This window comes from Oncorhynchus mykiss, chromosome 6, assembly GCF_013265735.2.
Source record: "Oncorhynchus mykiss isolate Arlee chromosome 6, USDA_OmykA_1.1, whole genome shotgun sequence".
NCBI classification, from domain to species: Eukaryota; Metazoa; Chordata; class Actinopteri; order Salmoniformes; family Salmonidae; genus Oncorhynchus; species Oncorhynchus mykiss.
The window spans coordinates 41,928,862-41,951,026 of NC_048570.1; the positions used below are offsets into that span (position 1 = coordinate 41,928,862).

Consider the following 22,165-nt stretch of genomic DNA (forward strand, 5'->3'; position numbering starts at 1 on the left):
CCAGGATCTTGACCTGACTGCAGTTTGGCGTTGTAACCGACTTCAGTGGACAAATGCTTACCTTTGATGGCCACTGGCACGCTGGAAAGGTGTGCTCTTCACGGATGAATCCCGGTTTCAACTGCACTGGGCAGATGGCAGAGAGCGTGTTTGGTGTGTGGGCGAGCTGTTTGCGGATGTCAACGTTATGAACATGGTGCCCCATGGTGGTGGGGTTATGGTATGCGCAGGCATAAGCTACGGACAACGAACACAATTGCATTTTATCAATGGCAATTTGAATGCACAGAGATATTGTGACGAGATCCTAAGGCCCATTGCCGGGCCATTCCTCCACCGCCCTCACCTCATGTTTCAGCATGATAATGCACAATCCCATGTCACAAGGATCTGTACACAATTCCTGGAAGCTGAAAATGTTCCAGTTCCTCCATGGCCTGCATATTCACCAGACATGTTAACCACTGAGCAGTTTGGGATGCTCTTGATCGATGTATGACAGCGTGTTCCAGTTCCCGCCAATATCTAGCAACTTTGCAAAGCCATTGAAGAGGAGTGGGACAACATTCCACAGGCCACATTCAACAGCCTGATCAACTCTATGCGAAGGGGATGTCACGTGCTGCATGAGGCAAATGATGGTCACACCAGATACTGACTGGTTTTCTGATACACGCCCCTACCTTTTTTTAAGGTGTCTGTGACCAACAGACCAGGCTACTAGTGGATGACGCTCAGAGTATAAGAGTTCATGGGGGCTCTGCAAGACAAAATCCGAGAGGAAAACCAACTTTGTCATTCACATTATGGTTCATAAACAGGATTATTTGGGCAGGTCAATGATCAGGGGCAAGTTCATCTCTTGTGGACAGACTAAGTTAACGTAAATCGTACCATAGATCTGTATTTATAATATAAACACCAATTGATGACAAGCATCAATAGTTTTGGTGTTTGGGTTTTTCCATCACTGGTAAACTTGGACAAATCAGGATTGGGTGAATGCGGTATTTGTATGGTTTTGAAGGAGAGTCTGAAAGGGCGGTCAGTCTGTTTACGAGAGATAAAACGATGTAAACATTATGGTACCGTAGAGGTCATCCTGCAATGGGATGCGTGTGATAACAAGCAGCATTAGTTCAGGGGCTTAGGATTTTTTAGTCACTTGTTATTTGGACAAATCACAATTTCGAGAGAGGGTGGAGCTCCTCTTTCCGGTTCCACTCCTAGCATTTATTCATATCTTCTCTTAATATGTATGGACACAGAACTTAATTGAGCATCTGGCCAATTATGCAAGACATTAGTTCTGGGTTAAAAGAGATTAGGGATATATTTGACATACCACAAGACAAGACATTTCCAGTAAAAGTAGTGCCATATTTCTTCTGCTATTTAGAAGTAACACATGGTAGCTAGGAAAAGCTGAACCCTTGAGAAACTCTTGAGGAAATTACAAGACAAAAACAGTCATTTCAGAATTATTCCTCTTCATTTTGAAGCGTACACAGTGATGTTTAGGCCAAAACAAAAGCAGCGGTGCATCTCTTTCATCTGTTTCAGGACAGTAAATCTTGTGATCCCACAGAGAAAAGTATGAGGATGGAATGATCAATGAGAGCCATCACAACCACTCAGAACCAAAACAAACCAACTGAACACACTGAAAAAGAAAATGACTGGAGTTGGTGCATATACAGCCAACTAATGCAAAAATAATATTGCGAAAGTCAAAACGACACATGGTCAAAAATAATATCCCGATATGCAACTATCGATCACTATTCTACTGTTGTATTTTTTTATAACACGGGTTATATGTCATCTAAATGCTTTTAGCTGTGGCGACAGACTGATAGTTTATGTTTCAGAGTGTTTCAAGTTGATATTTAGTGTGTGTCCCTCTTTCCCCTCCACTTCATACTTGATAACATCTTTAATAATATAAACTTGAAGCTGATTTAGAGGACTGTCTTTACCTCCAACATGCTCCGGGGGACATTTCCTGACAGACACATAACTGTACAAAAATGAAAAGTCTGGAGAAGCCAGGAGGAGGTTGGAATGTGACCCAGTTAGGGAGCTTGCCACTGGGGAGCGGGAAGGACTGTGACAACCAAGCTCCAAATCTCCTTTGGAGGCTACACACATACACAGACACACTGGTCAAAACGCAGATGGGCCAGCCAAAATCACTCCAAAGACAGATTCACGTACAATCACGTGCACAAATCAAACCCAGTTCTATTTGAATCCTACATCTATAGCAGTTACCCTGGCCTAAACTCCCAAAAGAGGCAGACAATTGTGTCCTGCACGGGGCTGCCACGCCTGAACAGTAAATATCAAATAAAAAAATACAGAATAGCCTCTGAACCAAACCATCTATCCTACATTGTCACTCCACATTCTGACTCCGGCACACTCCATCATCTGTCACTCAGCATCCCTCCTCCTACTCCATCTTCCACACTGTGCCCATCACGCCACTGCCTCTGCTCCTAGTCAATTCTTCATCCTCTTCTTTTTGTTTCCCTCTTCTCTCGCCTCCTCCACCTATCCCTGATGCTCTCGTCTCAAAGTGCTGCCCCCACCCCTATTGATGTTCCTATGTCTTCCTCAATCCCTTCTTTATATGCTCTGTTTCCATCTCTGTCCACCACCCACCATCGACGTGCTCTACATCTTGCTCAAAGTGCTGTACAGTGTCTCTGTCTGGAGTTTGTGTATCTGAGGGTATGGCGTTTGTGAAAGACAGAGTGTGTGTATCTAGGACTGTGTGTGTTTGTAAGACAGTGGGGATTTCAGTTGGATAATGGCCTAGCTCTGAGTCCTGGTTTTCTTACACTACAATGAGCAAGTATTATCCAAATTGCTTTGACCACGCACACACACACACACAGGGTAGAGGGAGTAGAAACACAAATTACCATGGATAAACAAGAGATCCAGAAGTCTGGACACACACACACCCCACTAGTACAACCACACACGTGCACACAACACACACACTGAACGACCACACCCTGCTAGTACACACACCCACACACATAGTAGACTGATGGCAAGACACACCAGGGAAGCGCTCCACCCGGGTTTGTCTGTCAGTGAAAGAGGGAAGAGAAACAGCAGAAGTCTGAGGGAACAACACAGCGCAACTTCAGATTTATCCCTCTGTTATTCTATTCATCTTTTATTCAGACAGCAGAGCAGGGGGAAATCTTTTCATCCGAAAAGATACAACCATCATCTGCAAGCAGAGGGACCTCCAGGCATGAATAAAACAAAATAACTAGAAAGGTAGATTTCGCAAGAAAAAGCTGTCCAAATGTATTTTTATGTCAGTGGGAGAAGTGTAGAAGTTAAAATTGATATAGGCTAGTGTTTACAATGTCAGACTAGTGTAGTAGCAGAGGTAGTGACTGTATTATAAATAGTAGTGGGATAGTATATTTTAGTTGTTTATTAACAGTAGAAGTAGTTACTTCAGTAGTGGGGGGGGGGGGGGGGGGGGGGGCGGATGGAGGGAAGGAGGGAGTGGCTGAAAAGATGTAAGGAGGAAGGGAAAGGAGGACAAACGGAAGGTAGGGGCAAGGACGTATAGAGGAATGGAGAGGGAGAGAAATTAATCGAGAGGTAGATTGAGAGCAGAATGGAGTGATGGGGAGGGAGGTATGATAGAGCTCACTCCGTCTTCCTGGCTGTTGTCTGTACAGTGAGAGGTGAAGTATATATAATTGATATGAGAAGAGACTGAAAAGGAGAGTTGAGGATATTTCGCCACACACCGGTGAGAGTTGAACCTCGGGCAACACACACAGTTGTGAGGGTCATGGAATTTTGGATGACAGTAATTGGCCAGCCACATTTTTTCCCCCAAACATTTCTCCTCTCCTTCGCTCCTGACTGCATGTGCTGCCATAGAAATGTAATTAATACATTCTATTTCTATGTTTGCTGCTGCTGCTGCATTGTGCGGGGCGTTGCCTTGGCAACCAAAGACTCATTCGCTAGTTTCATCAAGGCGCAACAAAGTTTCATCATGTTGTTAAAGGGATAGCTCACCCAAATTACACAATGACATATTGGTTTCCTTAAAGTCCACACGCTAATCTTTTAGCGTTTGTGGCACAAACCCCAATCAAGTCATGGGACCAATATAATGTGTGAACTATCCCTTTAAGAGTCCATATTACTGCATGACTCGCCTGGCCATCTTCAGCCAGCTGTTCTTCGTCCCCCCCCCCCCCCCCCCCCCCCCCCCCCCCCCCCCGAAAAATGGTTATGTCACCGTTAAACATATTTGTGCCAGCCCTACACACACAAACACTGTTACAACTGCTGCTGTTACGTCTGCTCCATCTAAACCAACCCAGACTTCACAAATACACACTACATCGGAAGAGAAGTTGATATCTTACGCTTCAAGTGCCGAACCCCGGCATGAAATTTGTGCATGTAACCTGACTTACACAAAAGTCTCCTACTGACATCCATTCATGATTAACAAAGCCAGGCAGTGTTGCGTCTCAGGATAGGATCATTTCCATCCTAGGCCCACTGATTTAACGAGTTGGCACTTCTACGGCAATAATAGAGTTCAGAGTTGTTAGCAGCTTCAAAAAAAAAAAACTTTCCACACCTATGGGTTTGTTCAGTGGTTGGATGGATGGTGCAAAATGGTGTTTATTAATTTAGCTTCAGGCCGGTTCAGAGAAAGGCTACAGCTAGAAGAAAAAGAGGAGGAGAGGAGGAGAAGGAGTAGAAGGAGAGGAGGAGAAGGAGTAGGAGGAGGAGGAGAAAAGGAAACGTAACAGCAGCACCTCCAGACACTACAACACCTACCCGCTTGCAGACAAACTAAACCACATCTCCACATGCTCTTGTTAAAGCCTACATTATACAAGACATCTGCACGTCCCCGAATGGAGATCGAGACCATACCCATTTCCATAAATTACCACTATATCAAGTTTTGGGAGCATGAGAGTTACAGATGATACATTTTCTGCACTATTTTGTGCAGCACCTGAACAAAGGGGATACAAATATGGATATGCCGTCACACAGGCGCAAGCGCACGCACACACACTTCGAGTGTTTAATAAGTGAAGCTACACTTGCAGTACAACCAGGCGCCGTGGCTTATGGAGTGGTCACAGGGAGCCCCAGACGTCACTTAGCCAAAGGTCACTGTTGATGGGACACTCTAGCAGCACATAAACATGCCACTTAGAAACAGGTACACTGTTACACACACACAGGCCAAATGTTACCTCACAGAGTATGTTGCATACAATTTTGCCAGGTGACACACAGAGGACACAAACAGGGTACACTTGCATGCACACACACAGACACACAACGTTATTCAATTGTGCAGGTGAGACACTCACTGGCATGCAAATGTGTTGATTGTGCAGTCTGATGAGGTCTGGAAACATCAATGTTTAAAATATTTAATTGAAATAGCGATTGAGGAGCAAGTGTCTAGTGTTAGACTGGTGTCAGTCTAGACAGTTTAGTGCAGTTTGTCCATTCTACCTCAGAGGTTTAGTCATTGTCCCCCTGTTGAAGTATGTCTGCTGCTTTTAAACAGCTCCCATTGAAGAGGCTTGAGACCCTTGTCTAATGCTATGGTAAGCGCCACAGAACAACCTTTACAAGCTTCTGGATAGCTGAAATGCCTGTGACGGTTTTCTCCCGAGGAGACTAAATATGATAAGCGCAACATGAAAGGTAAAGTGAAGGTTAAAAACAAGCGGACTTTAAAAAAAAACATGGTTTTGCTGCTTATTTCAATGCCCTTCTGAGAACGGTACGCAGGGCGGCGCATAGGCTCAGTTAATCTGTCTCTTTAATGGAGGCTAGGGACAGGGTTTCCGCCCTGCGACGAGCAGCACTAGAGATGTGAGCAGGAGTGTGTGTGCTTTGCTACACTCTAGACTCTAAGAGTGCTCTGACTGGGCCATGTTCCATTCTATTACTGTCACACTGGTGGTAGGGGGCTGTGTTGTGTCCCAGATCACACAACCACTGAAGCAAACCCACCTGCTAGAAACAGCGCTTGAGTGCACACAGCGGCTGTGCAGGTGTGAGATATCTCCGTGTTGGACTGGGGATCTAAGGCAGAACATTTAGCGCTCTTCCACACTTAAAAAACAAATATGCTCTCCCCTTGCTGGCTAGCAAGCAGATCAACAATGTGTGAGAGAGAGAGAGAGCGAGAGAGGGAGAAAGAGAAAGTCCGAGAGGGGGGGAAAGAGAGAAACGGAGAGAGAAAGAGTCATACTGAACACAGCGACCATTCTTCAAGGGAGCTGCGCTGGAACAAGCAGTGCCAGCTGTGTGTGTGTTATAGTGCTGTCGCTTTGTGCTCTGCTGTCTTACCCTCAGGGGAAACATCAGGGGTCTGGGCTGAGGTGATAAGTGCTGTGGGACACCGCCACAGTGCAGACACAAACAAACATGCTAACAAAACCATGCGCGCACGCACACACACGCGCACACACACACACACACACACACACACCCCTGTGCGTAGATGTGCACCAACACACCAACTTATCCAACCTGTTTAGGAGGGTAAGCGGGCGGTTGGTAGAGTAAAGTCATACTTTAATATATAGCGTTCTTATTTTACCCACTGTGAACCACCTGTGGAGCCTGCAGAGGAACCATGATTGTCCACAGACACACAGCAGGACGGACACACGTAAAGCGAGAAACATGGCTCAGAAAGTTGGTTTGAAACAAAACCAAATTACAACACGCTCTGCAGTGGGGAGAAAATGCTGTGGTTGTGATTTAACAGGACACACTGTCCTCTGTGTCTGTGTGTGTGTGTAGACTCACCAGTTTCTTCCTCTTGTCCTGTTCTGTGGGAGGCTCCTCATCGTCAGTCAGCTTGGGTTCCTCGAAATGGCTCATCAACATACAGCTAGCAGAGAGAAACACACACACATAGTTACACGTGGACAGACAGACATGTACCAACATATACATGCACCCTACGCACGCACACATACATGCAAGCGCGCCACACACAGACAGACACATGTACAATGCGCCTACACATATGGCCCAACGATAGGCCCATGAATCATGCAGCCGTGTGATTGATAACGCAGTAGCGAATGTATCATAGACCTGGTGACTGTGATGAAGAGTCTTCGAGGGGAGAGAACCTCAGGGCATGACATCATCTAAAACCTATGATGCGCTGACAACACTGCGGCATCACTCTCGTATATCATACACACCATATATCGCTGCATACACAAACATTCACACATTCATTCACATACATATTTTATACAGGTGATTCTCATGAAACCAGTTTCAAACATGTCTATAGCAAATTGAGCTACAAAACCATGATGCATCTGCAAATATCAACTATCATTCTGAGGACTAAGATGTTTCGTTTTTGGCAAAGTGTCTTATTTTAAAAACATTTTCTCCCGAATCCTTAAAATGTTCACCCCAAATTGTCATTGCCGAAATACATCTGGATCAAATTCTCTGGTATTTTTTTTATATAAAATGTTAAATTAGAACAACCTAAAATGCATGAATGTTTGAAATGTTGTTTAACTCAGGCTTTAATTAGTGGCGCAACATAAAACATATATTTGAAATTGATTACTTTTTTGGACCGTTACGGCAATGAGAACTTTATGGAAATTGTGGTAAAATGCATAATATCTGATCGAAAAACATAATAATAATTATGAAACAGATAAGTACAGATCTAATCTCAGTGATCCAAGAGGAAATGTCGTGAAAAATGACACGATTTCTTGGGTCAAATGTCAGTTTTGTGAGAATGACCCACACATGGATACGCACTTAGGCATACAAATACACAAGCATGGTGGTGACAAACTACCCAGTAATCCCTCACTATTTGTGTCAACTTTTGATTTCCACCAGTGTGTCCGTTGATTGCATTTCCAAACAATACAAGCAAGAAACTTCCATTTTCTAGGATGCGCAGAGCTGATTCCTAACAACTTTCAACAACAGCCAAAATAACTTGAGGAGTTGAGGTGTGAACTCCGCATGCCAGTTTGCTGTCTGGGCGGGGATGGGTAGCGCTAGGGCTGCTATCATATGTCTGGGGGTAAACACTATTACGCCGTGCACCATTGTTCCCTGTGCCATTTCACGCACCATTAAATCCCCAGATTGGCACAGCCACAGAGAGATGTTTTGTTGAACCAGCACACCTACTCCTTATGGGATTACATTACTTGATCAAACTTTCGCTTTAGGCTTTTGGGTTTGATGTCTTTCAGATTTCTACCGCCGATTCTTATTTCATGAAGGTGCCCTCAGATTCTAACCAGACACCGTGGTTCTTGCTTTCTGTTTCTCACATTCACACAGTTTAAATGATCAGACTAAATCCATGTTGCATCACATGTACTTCCATTTCTGTCATCAGTTCTACTGACTGTCGTTGTGGTCATACTATGTACAAGCGATGGTCAAAATGTGGTTGTGCTGTGGTCGTGTTGTGGTTGGGTTCAGGCCAGACGTACTCTTTGAGGGTTCCTGTGTCGGAGTCTTCTGTCATCACGTCATGCAGCGCCTCCACACAGATGTTGATGATGCCACAGAACTTCTCCTGGACCACACTAGAACACAAAAACTCACATTAAAAGACAAACTGCAACAACACACATTCGCAACAAACTGCAAAACAACAACAAAAACAAGAATATGAACAACAACCATGTAAGATACACTGGAACACAACAAAAGAGTTAACACACAGAACATCTCCACACTGGGACACAATAAGAGACAGTTTCTTCTGGATCATCCACAGTGTCCGGTATCAAACAGGTGGATCAATGGTCCCTTTGAGAATTGTGTGTGTTCCTGCGTGGCTCAGCTGGTAAGAGCATGGCACTTGCAACACCAGGGTTGTGGGTTTGATTCCCTTGGGGGACAAATATGAAAATGTATGCACTCACTACTAAGTTGATACGTATCAGAGCGTCTACTAAAATTGTCAATTGCTTCAATAAAATAATGTTTGTACCCTGTGCTGCTACCATGCTGTGCTGTTGTCTTAGATGTTTTGTCCTATTAATGTAATCCCAGCACCCGTCCCCGATGGAGGCCTTTTGCTAGGCCATCATTGTAAATAAGAATTTGTTCTTAACGTACTTGCCCAATTAAATAAAGGTTTTATTCATTGATGTAACTATTGCAATCGCCATGACACTGCCCTATCCCACCTGGACAAGAGGAACACCTATGTAAGAATGCTGTTAATTTACTACAGCTCAGCATTCAACACCATAGAACCCTCCAAACTCATCATCAAACTGGAGGCCCTGTGTCTCAACCCCGCCCTGTGCAATTGGGTCCTGGACTTCCCGACGGGCCGCCCCCAGGTGGTGAAGGTAGGAAACATCTCCATTTCACTGACTCTCAACACTGGGGCCCCCACAAGGGTGCGTGCTCAGCCCATTCCTGTACTCCCTGTTCACCCACGCATCCAACTCAATCATAAAGTTTATAGGCGACACAACAGTAGTGGGTTTGATTACCAACAAAAGCTAGACAGTCTACAGGGAGGAGGTGAGGGCACTCGGAGTGTGGAAAACAACCTCTCACTCTACGACAACAAATCAAAGGAGATGATCGTGGACTTCAGGAAACAGCAGAGGGAGCACCCCCTATCCAAATCTACGGGACAGCAGTGGAGAAAGTGGAAAATGTTAAGCTCTTATGGGATTTTTATGAATAATGACTAAATTATGTATACATTTAGCTTAGAATTATAACTAAACAGAATACTACTCTGTTACTATATGAATGTATGAATCTTATTATAATCATAATACTAAATATAAGGTGTGTAGTTTTAGTCAAGAATTAGAACAGAAAGTCCAGAAATGAATGGAGCTATCGTCAGACCGGCTGGAATACTGTGTTCCTTACAGGACATTCTGTCCCTACCCAAGGAGGGGAGAGACCTTGGGCTTGTAGTAGATTGTTTAACAGGTGGCAGACAATGTGAGAAGTGAACTATATTGCCATTGTATCTGAGAAGAGGGACATTTATGACGAAATGTGAGGTATATAGACCAATGTACAGGAAATGATAAGCAGAACGTTCCCGCGAATAAACATTTAACCATTGTACTATTGTAGACTGGGCCTCTGTCTGTCTATATTTATATCAGTATCTTACAAATCCTGATATAGCAGACTGAGTAATTACAATTGAATTGGTTAATGAACACGAGAACAAAATTCTCATGACAAATGGTCCACAAACTTTTACAGATGCATAATCGAGAGCATCCTGTAGGGCTGTATCACAGCCTGGTACGGCAACTGCACCACCCTTAACTGCAAGGCTCTCCAGAAGGTGGTGGGGTCTGCACAACGCATCACCGGGGGCAAACTACCTGCCCTCCATGACACCTACAGCCCTCGATGTCACAGGAAGGCCAAAAAGATCATCAAGGACAACAACCACCCGAGCCACTGCATGTTCCCAACGCTACCATCCAGAAGGCGAGGTCAGTACAGGTGCATCATAGCTGGGACCGAGAGACTGAAGTACAGCTTCTATCTCAAGGCCATCAGACTGCTAAACAGCAATCACTAACTCAGAGGCTGCTGCCTACATTGAGACCAATCACTGGCCACTTTAATAAATGGATCACTAGTCACTTTAAATAATGCCACTTTAATCATGCTTAAATATCCTACATAACTCATATCATATGTATATACTGTATTTTACACCATCTATTTCACCTTGCCTATGCTGCTCAGCCATCACTCATCGATATATTTACATGTACATATTCTAATTCACCCCTTTAGATGTGTGTATTAGGTAGTTGTTGAGAAATTGTTAGATTACTTGTTAGATATTACTGTACTGTCGGAATTAGAAACACAAGCATTTCGCTACGCTCACATTAACATCTGCTAACCATGTGTATATGATCAATAACTTTTGATTTGTCCCAGAGTCTGTTTGGGCTATTTATTTCTTGACAAGCTGACTAATAGATAGTATAGGATAGTAGATTGACATTGGCTAGTGATTAGGATAGTAGATTGACATAGGCTAGTGATTAGGATAGTAGATTGACATAGGCTAGTGATGTTGCTGTTTGTTACTCGTCTTGTTGGCTGAGGAAAAGTAAATGGACAGCTATTCAAAGTGCACATCGTTTCGTTTATTAATTCGACCATTTAAGAAAAACAAGCATCACACAAAACTTGAAAAAGCCATACAATCCACATGCGTAAAATCATTGAGGATAACACACAAAGTCTGGGACTTTTTTTCCATTATGGTCCTCAGAATTTGGTAAGAAGGAACACACATTGTTGCATCCTCGACTTGGATGTTCTGTTAATGATAATTCAGAGGTGAAAAAAAACACACACCTATTTAGGCGAGGTGCTGGCTAGTGGAGTAGAACACTTGAAAAATTAAAGGAGAGCAGCACACTCTAGGGGCTAAGATGCAATAATTTAATAACCTAATATCCAACGTTTCGACAGATAAGCTGTCTTCATCAGGATTAATATTTACCATAATCTAAATGTGATTTATGTCATTCTGAGCACCTTGGGTGGATGATCTAATCAGCTTACGCACCCCAATGCATACGGGTCCGGCAGATTTCTCCAATGTCCGGTAAATTCAAATGTTGCTGATCAAATATCCAGTGCCACATTTTCCTAACGCAAACCCTGATGTGTGGCTTTATGTCACAGAAACGATATTGGCACCATGTGTGTGCAAAACATGTACAAGAGCATTCGGAAAGTATTCAGACACCTTGACTTTTTCCACATTTTGTTACATTACAGCCTTATTCAAACATTGATTAAACAAATACAAATCTCAATCTACACACAATACCCGATGATGACGAAGCAAAAACAGGTTTAGAAATGTTTGAAAATGTATCAAAAATTAAACTGAAATACTTTGTTTACATAAGTATTTAGAAATTGAGCTCAGGTGCATCCTGTTTCCATTGATCATCCTTGAGATGTGTATACAATTTGATTGGAGTCCACCTGTGGTAAATTCAATTGATTGGACATGATTTGGAAAGGCACACACCTGTCTATATAAGGTCCCACAGTTGACAGTGTATGCCAGAGCAAAAACCAAGCCATGAGGTCGAAGGAATTATCCGTCGAGCTCCGAGACAGGATTGTGTCGAGGCACAGAACTGGGGAAGGGTACCAAAAAATGGTAGATGGTCAGATGGTCACTGTGACAGAGCTCCAGAGTTCCTCTGTGGAGATGGGAGAACCTTCCAGAAGGAGAACCATCTGTGCAGCACTCCACTAATCAGGCCTGCATGGAGGTGGCCAGACGGAAGCCACTCTTCAGTAAAAAGACACATGACAGTCAGCTTTGAGTTTGCCAAAAGGCACCTAAAGGACTGACCATGAGAAAAAAAAGTATCTGATCTAATGAAAGCAAGATTGAACTCTTTGGCCTGAATGCCAAGCGTCACATCTGGAGGAAACCGGGCACCATCCCTACGGTGAAGCATGGTGGTGGCAGCATCCTGCTGTGGGGATGTTTTTCAGCGACAGGGACCAGGAGACTAGTCAGGATCAAGGGAAAGATGAACGGAGAAAAGTACAGAGATCCTTGATGAAAACTTGCTCCAGAGTACTCAGGGCCTCAGACTGGGGCGAAGGTTCCCCGCTCAACAGGACTATGATCCTATACACAGCCAAGACAATGAAGAGCGGTTTCGGGACAAGTCTGTGAATGTCCTTGAGTGGCCCAGCCAAAACCCGGACTTGAATCCGAGCTAACATCTCTGGAGAGACCAGAAAATATCTGTGCAGCGATGCTCCCCATCCAACCTGACAGAACTTGAGAGGATCTGCAAAAAAGAATGTGAGAAACTCCCCAAATACAGGTATGTCAAGCTTATAGCGTCATACCCAAGAATACTCGAGGCTGTAATCACTGCCAAAGGTGCTTCAACAAAGTACTGAGTAAAGGGTCTGTATACTTATGCAAATGCTATATTTAGGTTCATTATTTTTTTATATATTTTTTTCTAAAAAAAAAAGTGTCATTATGGGGTATTGTGGGTAGATTGATGAGAACAAACTAAACAATTGAATGAATTTTAGAATAAGGCTGTAATGTACCAAAATGTAGAAAAAGTCAAGGGGTCTGAATACTTTCCGAGTGCACTGTATGTGTGCAAACACGTGAATGTCTACATGGAGAGAAGTGACATCCCCGGGGACATACAGTATCAGTCAAAAGTTTGGACCTACTCATTCAAGGGTTTTCCTGTATTTTTTACTATTTTCTACATTGTTGAATAATAGTGAAGACATCAAAACTATGAAATAACACACATGGAATCATGTAGTAACCATCAAATTGTTAGACAAATCAAAATATATTTTATATTTTTGATTTTTCAAAGTAGACAGACACCCTTTGCCTTGATGACAGCTTTGCACACTCTAGACATTCTCTCAACCAGCTTCATGTGGTGGCAGGTAGCCTAGTGGTTAGAGAGTTCGACTAGTAACCGAAAAGTTGCAAGATCGAATCCCCGAGCTGACAAGGTAAATATCTGTCGTTCTTCCCCTGAACAAGGCAGTTAACCAACTGTTCCTAGGCCGACATTGAAAATAAGAATTTGTTCTTAACTGACTTGCCTAGTTAAATAAAGGTAAGTAAAAAAAGAAAAGAGGAATACTTTTCCAAGTCTTGAAGGCATTCCCACCTTTGCGGAGCCCTTGCTGCCTGCTTTTCCTTCACTCCGCGGTCCAACTCATGCCAAACCATCTCAATTGGGTTGAGGTCGGGTGATTGTGGAGACCAGGTCATCTGATGCAGCACTACATCACTATCCTTCTTGGTCAAATAGCCCTTACACAGCCTGGAGGTTGGTTTTGGGTCAATGTCATGTTGAAAAACAAATGATAGTCCCACTAAGCACAAACCAGATGGGATGGCGTATCACTGCAGAATGATGTGGTAGCCATGCTGGTTAAGTGTTCCTTGAATTCTAAATAAACCATTGACAGTGTCAACAGCAAAGCACCCCACCCCACCACACATTCTCCTCCATGCTTCACGGTGGGAACCACACATACGGAGATCATCTATTCACCTATTCTGCATCTCACAAAGACATGACAGTTGGACCCCAAAATCTCAAATTTGGACTCATCAGACCAAAAGGACAGATTTTCCACCAGTCTAATGACCATTGCTTGTGTTTCTTGGCACAAGCTTATATCTTCTTCTTATTGGTGTCTTTTAGGAGTGCTTTCTTTGCAGCAATTCGACCATGAAGGCCTGATTCACACAGTCTCCTCTGAACAGTTGATGTTGAGATGTGTCTGTTACTTGAACTCCGTGAAGCATTTATTTGGGCTGCAATCTGAGGCGCAGTTAACTCGAATGTACTGTTCAGCAGCGGTAACTGGGTCTTCCTTTCCTGTGGCGGTCCTCATGAGAGACAGTTTCATCATAGCACTTGATGGTTTTTGCGAGAGCACTTGAAGAAACTTTCAAAGTTCTTGATATTTTCCAGATTGACTGACTTTCGTGAAAAAGTAATGCTATTGTTTTTCTTAGCTTATTTGAGCTGTTCTTGCCGTAATATGGACATGGACTTTTACCAAATAGGGCCATCTTCTGTATACCACCTCTACATTGTCACAACACAGCTGATTAACTCAAACGCATTAAGGAGGAAAGAGATTCCACAAATGAAGCTGGTGAGGGAATACCAAGAGTGTGAAAATCTGTCATCAAGGAAAAGGGTGGCTACTTTGAAGAAACTCGAAAAATATATATATTTGGTTACTACTGTACATGTTTTCATATGTGTTATTTCATAGTTTAAGTCTTCACTATTATTCTACAATGTCGAAAATAGTAAGTAATAAAGAAAAACCCTTGAATAAGTAGGTGTGTCCAACATTTTGACTGCTACTACACGTCAGACAACCCTGAAGCAGAGGTTCAAAGAACATTTTTAACATCACGTCGGGCCTCAACTTCCACTACAACACACATTGCTCCCCTCGTGTGTCGCGTCTATGTTCGCCCTCACCTATTCACTTTCTCGCTCATACCATTTCTAGCCACATATTCCACCTTTCTCTTTCCCCCTCGCCCTCCCCGTTGGACTTTCTACCTGCTTTTTCTTCTTCTCTGTCTGGCTGTCGGTGTCAGTCTGTCTGTCGGTTTCACTCATCTAACACTCACCTACTTTGGTTTCCAAGAACCCAATACTTGGCAGGCATAAAAACACATAGGCCTATTGTGAAATTGCAGTATTTCCTCCCTCTACGAACTAACGAAGGGAATGAAGAGAACATCTCTCTAAGATCCAAGACCTGCTCCAGTCTACACACTACACATGTACTAGGCCATTAGATTGGATAATATTATCTATGGTTCAAATGCTAATAGCACGGTCCGAGAAAGCAAAATGCCTCACAAAAGTTGAGTACCCCTAACATTCTAAAACACACCTCTATCGACTTTCCAGTGCTGTGTATGAAAGGGATGATAATGAAATAATAAATTACTAATAAGCCTTCAGCGTTCTAAAATGGGGGCTATAATAATAAAACGCCATTTAGCAGACACTTTTATCCAAAGCGACTTACAGTCATTGGTGCATACATTTTACGCGTGGGTAGTCCCAGGAATCGAACCCACTACCCTGGCATTGCAAGCGCCACGCTATACCAAGTGACCTAGATGACCACAAAGCTGGGTGTGAGTAGCGAAGGCCAAGCTTGTATTTCAGACATTGATTTGGAGAGACAGGAAAGTCGATTCCATTCGATTCCAAGTTTGGCTGGAGAGAGCAGATGGGATGGAGAGAGGTTAAGTGACTTCATTGATTATCCATGTGTAGTAATCTGTAGAGTGTATGTGTAGATTGATATTGGATTGGGAAGGAGTTGGGCAAGACCATTTATTTGGGATTTGATGGTACTTTAACTGTATGCCTTTTCATGAGGCACAATGATTGTACCTCGACATCTGCTGAAGTACGTGTTAAAAAAATGTAGGGTGGAAAATTATTGCTAAACTAGCCCACTGGTAGTGCTTTATTTGACAGTCATGTTTCAGTGGTAACATCATGTTATTACTGTATGTTAGGTGGTAACCATGGTTACTATCTCGGAGGGGAGAGAGACCGGGAGACATGAAGTGAGGGAGGGAAAAGACAGTGAACAAGAAAGAGAGGGTGAAAGAAGATCTAGATAAGAAAATTCTGCAAAGAAAACATATTAGGAGGCAGAGAATGAGAGGGCAGTGATTGAAAATGAGAGGACAGAGAGACACATTTTCTCTAACGTGGTGAAAACCGATGGGGAAGACAAGGCCCAGCCACCATTTGATAGCTCAGCTCAGTGCATCAAAGATATAATCTATCAGTGCTCGAATTTGGCAGGAGCTCATCGGAGTGGCGTGCCGGCACCTAAAATCTCCTGCTGCTTAAGCACCTTTTACTCCTGCACCTAAATATAAACCGTACCGGCACCTATTTCAGACCAAGTCAAGCACTACAATCTATTAAACACCCGAGGACACATTCACCAGAGTTTGTTACATGTTGGACGTTCAAGCCGTCTCAGTTGTCTGCATGTCATCCTACGTTTTATTTATTCATAGGTTCCAACAGTTCATATAGGTTGAATTATTGAGGGCACACATCTGTGGGTATATATAGCTGGCTGGTTCCAGTTCAACCTCAAGCCCCATTCCCTAGCAAGCTAGCCATCTCACAAGTTATTTGCTAGATAACTAGTTTACTAACTAACGTTATCTCACAAAATAGTTAGCTAATATTTGTTAGTCAGTTAGGAAGCTAACGAATTAGCTAACTAAATAACAGATCTGAAAGGACTATGCTGTCAAAACTACACTTCCTTCAGAAAGCCGAAGATACAGAATTTCAGTTACTTTGATGTTTCCCATTGAACACCCAATGCCTAGCAAAAAAGCATTTTATAGATTAATTATTTGAGTCTTTCTTTGAAAGGGTGAGAACAGTGGGTTGGCCATACCAATGGAACGAAACGAGAACGGGAAAATAACTTGAGATAAAGAGGGCAGTGGAGCGTCAAACTCAGCGCCAAACTTGTGAGTGGATGGTTGGTCGAGACAAAGATAGACCACAGCCTGTCGTTTCTAATGGGAGCAAATTAATCCTAGTGGGCAGAGCCAAGCGACCCTATTGGCACATTTTAGCATGTATTAGCATACATTCGTTAGGGAATGCCTACTCTAAAGCACACATGTGCAATAACTCAATTCGCCCTTGCACTACTAAACAACTCAATTTATTAAAACATTGGCAAAGGATAAAGTCAAGAGAGCCAAGGCAGAGATCAAATGCTTCATTGATGAAAAAATAAGCAGACAAAATACATCTCTCTCCATCTTCATATTTTGTGGTGAGTAGAAATGCCAACCGGAAAATGTATACATCTGGTGAAACATCTGGCTCATTGTTTGATTTGTGATCGAGCCAGCCGGAGTAAAAGTCAGCCAATAAGCTTTATTTTGTAGAATTAGTAGCTTTTTCATACTCTTGACAAAATGTCTGTCAATAGCTGCCAATTGTCAGTTGTACCTATGCTGTCGTTTTGCCATAGTAATGTACAGCTACTCCTTTGGTACAACATTTCTACCCTCAAGTCTAAACATGCATTGCTGTTTCCATATTAGCATTGAAATTGCTTTGCTTTGCTTGCATCAATGGCTAAGAGAAAACAACAAGAAGCCTCAAACTACAAATCTTAATAACAGACAATAGACTAAAGAAAAACTGTTCTGATGCCACCTCACAGAACAGTCTGAACAAGGTGCATGAAAAGTAGAGCCAAACAATTATACAAATGACATTTAGACACTTTTGGAGGACTACATCTTAAGCCAACAGACAAACTTGTCTCGGATACTTTCCTATTTCCAGTCATGCGTTTAATAACATTTTAATACTTTAATAACCTTGCTGTGTAACACGCACTATTGGACACCCCTACCCTTAATCTCCTTGATATTAGTGTCAGGCTTGGCTGTCATGGCAACCGATTGAAGTAGGCGTCCGGCATCATATTAAAGATCTCTTATCACAAGTGAGGCTTGTGTCAGTTCGAATTCCGTTCTGCTCGACACCTCGTTCGTGATTACTTACCAATGGGTGTCACCCCACCTCCATTCCAGAGGAGATAAAAACATGGACGTGTCAGGGAAGCCAAAGAGTGTCCCCGAGGAGCAAGGAAAGACACATTCTTACTGTATGTAGCTAGTTGCAATGCTTCATGGTGCTAGGGTCAGGCAGGGGATTTTTTCCCCTCCATTAATACTTTAACAGTGTCATCCATCTATGAGGTATATCAGTGTCGTTCGAAGAAACTTGCGGTTTTGTACATTTCTGGTTCTGTGGTGGAATTTGGGTTGATTTGATTGAACTCAGCCTGTGTTTTTTTTATGTATTCTGTGACTTGAGGACGTTCCCAACTGGGAAACTTCTATCTCCCTCTTGAGATCTCAAACAAACAAAAGCAAAGGTATAAATGCCGCAATTGAGTAACTTATTAAGAAATGATTCTCTCTTTAGCTGTTTGGCCACATTGAATCAGCAAAGCAGTAACTCATTCACTTTAGTTTCATTGTAATGCTATACAATCCTTGTATTTCCACACATATGTCTGGAAGATTGGCATGCCAATTTACCAGGTCAAACAAAATACAAATAACCATGGCACTCTTCCATGAAACTGACCACGCAATTTATGCATGCTAAGTAGAGGATATAATAACCTAAAAGCTAGGATTCCAAAATGTGTACTTTACTTATTAAAAGACTTGCAAAAGTCATTTTAAACTTGACCAAGTAGGTGATAATCCTATGACCAAAAACAGGAGGACCAAAAGGCCAATAAGATATCCTCTGCTGATAAGGAATAAAAGCTACATTTCCTTCAATGGCTTAGAGACTAACACAAACCTTCAATGGCTTAGAGACTAACACAAACCTTTTTTTACAGTGAACGAAATAGTGACGGATGGACTGAATAAGTAAGTATTTCACTGTTGGTCTACAGCACACCTGTTGTTTACGAAGCATGTGACGAATAAAAATGGATTTCGATTCATCTTTTGTTGAATAGTTTATGGTGAGCTAAATGCTCACTTTTAAAAGAAAATGAAGGGGGAGTGGTACCCCACTCAGACCAACACCTCTCTAGCCTCTTCAAACCAGAACACTGATTTACATTCAGTGACAGAAAATAAACTAGTCATCCAACATCATTATCATAAGATAGGACACGAGGAGGCTGCAAAATTAAACATATAATTGAAATGTAAGTGGCAAGGAACAGTTAGTGACTGAAATAATTGCATAATAAAAGGAGACGGAGAAGTTACCTGAAGCCACCGTGTTATCAGATATTTACATTAAATTACTGGCAAAGCAGAAGCTGTTATCCCGATCTGACACACACGACAGTCAATTTACACAAAGCAGTTTTTTTTTGTTTTTTTTAAATCTCCATTTATTTATTTATGGATTGCACTGACTAGGTCGCTGTGGATAAAAGCATCTGCTAAATAAGGGTTTCCCAAACTTAGCCATTGTAGTAGTTGGAATTCGGTTCAATCGCAGTGGATCGAATCATGTGGATCAAAATAATCATTTGTGAAATCGCGAACAGGCGGCTAATTTTTTTAGGAAAAAATACTTTTTTTGGATTATGTGGTTGCAAAATTTGTTTTGTAGATACTTCAAGTTGGGCATTCAATTTAGGAGATATTGCAACTCAATAGATACTAGTCAACCTGCAAAGTAAACACGACTAAGGTAAAAAAAAATATGACTAAACTACGAAAGAAGAAAATTTGTGCGCGTTCTTCAGCTGTCTAAAAATATTTGTATGGTAGTTGGAGATGTTGTTAAATGTATAATTCAAGCTGAATAGGAGCTGAAGCAGTTTATTAAGAATAGGTCTGATTACTTTAGTAGAATGATATATGTTTCAGCTAGGTCATCAATTGTATAAAAAAATAAAAATAATATTGCAGAATATGCCACTGCAAAATGAAAAACTGTGGTCCCGGTAACTAATTTCAAAACCGTTATACCAAAAGTCTAACATCTTTGGGTATGGCTGATAGGTGTATTTGCTTGCTCACCACAAAAAAATGAAATCCATTAAACAGTAAATCAACTGTGTATGGCCTAGTACTCTGTCACCGTACGATTCAATTGAGGTGACGTCTACAAAATTCATCAAACTATAGCATTTCAGCTGTGACTGTGTGAAATAGCGGTTAGGTGGTAGTTTGGAGATGCAACACAGCCAGCAAAGGCTGTCATATCCAATTGCTGGACAAAATAACTCCCACATGCCTACAGTATGATTGTCACATCAAAACAAAAGAAAACTCAACCCCCAGAATCTGGATAAGGAATTTACAACCATACAACACAAGACTTACAAAGGAGAAGTTCATTCCGAATCCTTTGAAAAGTTCAATAATATGCTTTACCTCCCACTTGGCTATCTGCCACGGTATAATAATTTCAGTGCTTGTAATTCAGCGCTCATTGTCTGGCTCACATAAAAGACAAGAAAACAGAATATCAAATGAAATATTTATCGACCAACAGTTGTAAACAAATATTTGTAGTCTTAGTAAGTCCTGAGACTTATACACAAAGCTCCTGCTCCAGCTGTTAGGATACAACCATAATGTCAAACCTATGACACCCACCCACCATCAATACCTTAGCACACTTAGTTTGTCGACATTTTGAGTCAAGTTGATCAATGTCTCGACAAAGCAGTAACAGATTTTGCTTTCAGGATGAGGTCATCCTGAATTGACCCTGGCAATGTTTGCACTCTCTGTGGCGTCAGAGAGAGGTGTGAGTGACCCTTTTAGATTAGAGCCAGGGAGATGTTTTTTGATCCAGCCCAGACTTAAATCCTATCGACCAGCTATACCCCAATGGTCATCCTCTCTCTCGCACACATACTAGCATTTCATATTTTAAATGGTATTTTACAAAATGTTCCATCCCAAGAAAAAAACACTTATCTTCCAGAAGAGTTATTCTAAAGCTTATAAAGCATATGTCACCATTTGATTTGAGCTTTTATCGGCATGCCATTCAAGCCTCATGCTACCTGATCCTGATGAGCCATACATTAAAGACATTTTATGAGCCCGAGCCCAAAAAAGCCCAAATTATTGTGCTGGTAGCCTATAATATACAGTGCATTAGGAAAGAATTCAGGCCCCTTCCCCTTTTCCACATTTTGTTACTTATAGACTCCAAAATGACAAAAAAAAGTTTCAAATGTAGAGACTCGAAATTGAGCTCAGGTGAATCCTGTTTCCATTGATCATCCTTGAGATGTTTCTACAACTTGGAGTCCACATGTGGTAAATTCAAATTGTTTGGACATGATTTGGAAAGGCACACGTCTATATAAAAAGGTCCCACAGCTGACAGTGCATGTCAGAGCAAAACCCAACCATGAGGTCGAAGGAATTGTCCGTAGAGCTCAGAGACAGGATTGTGTCGAGGCGCAGATCTTGGGAAGGGTACCAAAACATTTCTGCAGCATTGAAAGGATAAGTGCCTTGGTCTGGGAGGTGACCAATAACCCGATAGTCATTCTGACAGAGCTCTAGAGTTCCTCTGTAGAGATGGGAGAACCTTCCAGAAGGAAAACCATCTCTGCAGGACTCCACGAAGCAGGCCTTTATGGTAGTAGTCAGACGGAAGCCACTCCTCAGTAAAAGGCACATGACAGACCGCTTGGAGTTAAAAATGCACCTAAAGAACTCCATGACCTTGAGAAACAAGATTCTCTGGTCTGATGAAACCAAGATTGAACTATTTGCCCTGAATGCCAAGCATCACGTCTGGAGGAAACCTGGCACCATCTATACGGTGAAGCATGTGCCAGCAGCATACCACCCTGCGTGCCAGCAGCATACCCCCCAAAAAATATCCCAATGACCCAGGGTAGTGATTGGGGACATTGCCCTCTGTAGGGTGCTGTCTTTCAGATGGGAGGTTAAATGGATGGAGTAGTGGTGTTAACACCGGTGTCCTGGCTA

At 42.3% G+C, this 22,165-nt stretch overlaps 1 protein-coding gene across 2 annotated transcripts in view; it reads right to left on the reverse strand.

Annotated features, from left to right (window-relative positions):
* Positions 1-22,165, reverse strand: part of ipo11 (importin 11) — a 234,206-nt gene that overhangs the window by 39,003 nt on the left and 173,038 nt on the right. For both annotated transcript variants that reach the window (XM_036980135.1, XM_021606535.2), the window contains 2 exons: positions 8,547-8,642; positions 6,856-6,940 (listed from right to left, as the gene is read on the reverse strand). In XM_036980135.1, the coding sequence (XP_036836030.1) occupies positions 6,856-6,940; positions 8,547-8,642 (181 nt within the window). The remainder of the gene's footprint in view (positions 1-6,855; positions 6,941-8,546; positions 8,643-22,165) is intronic.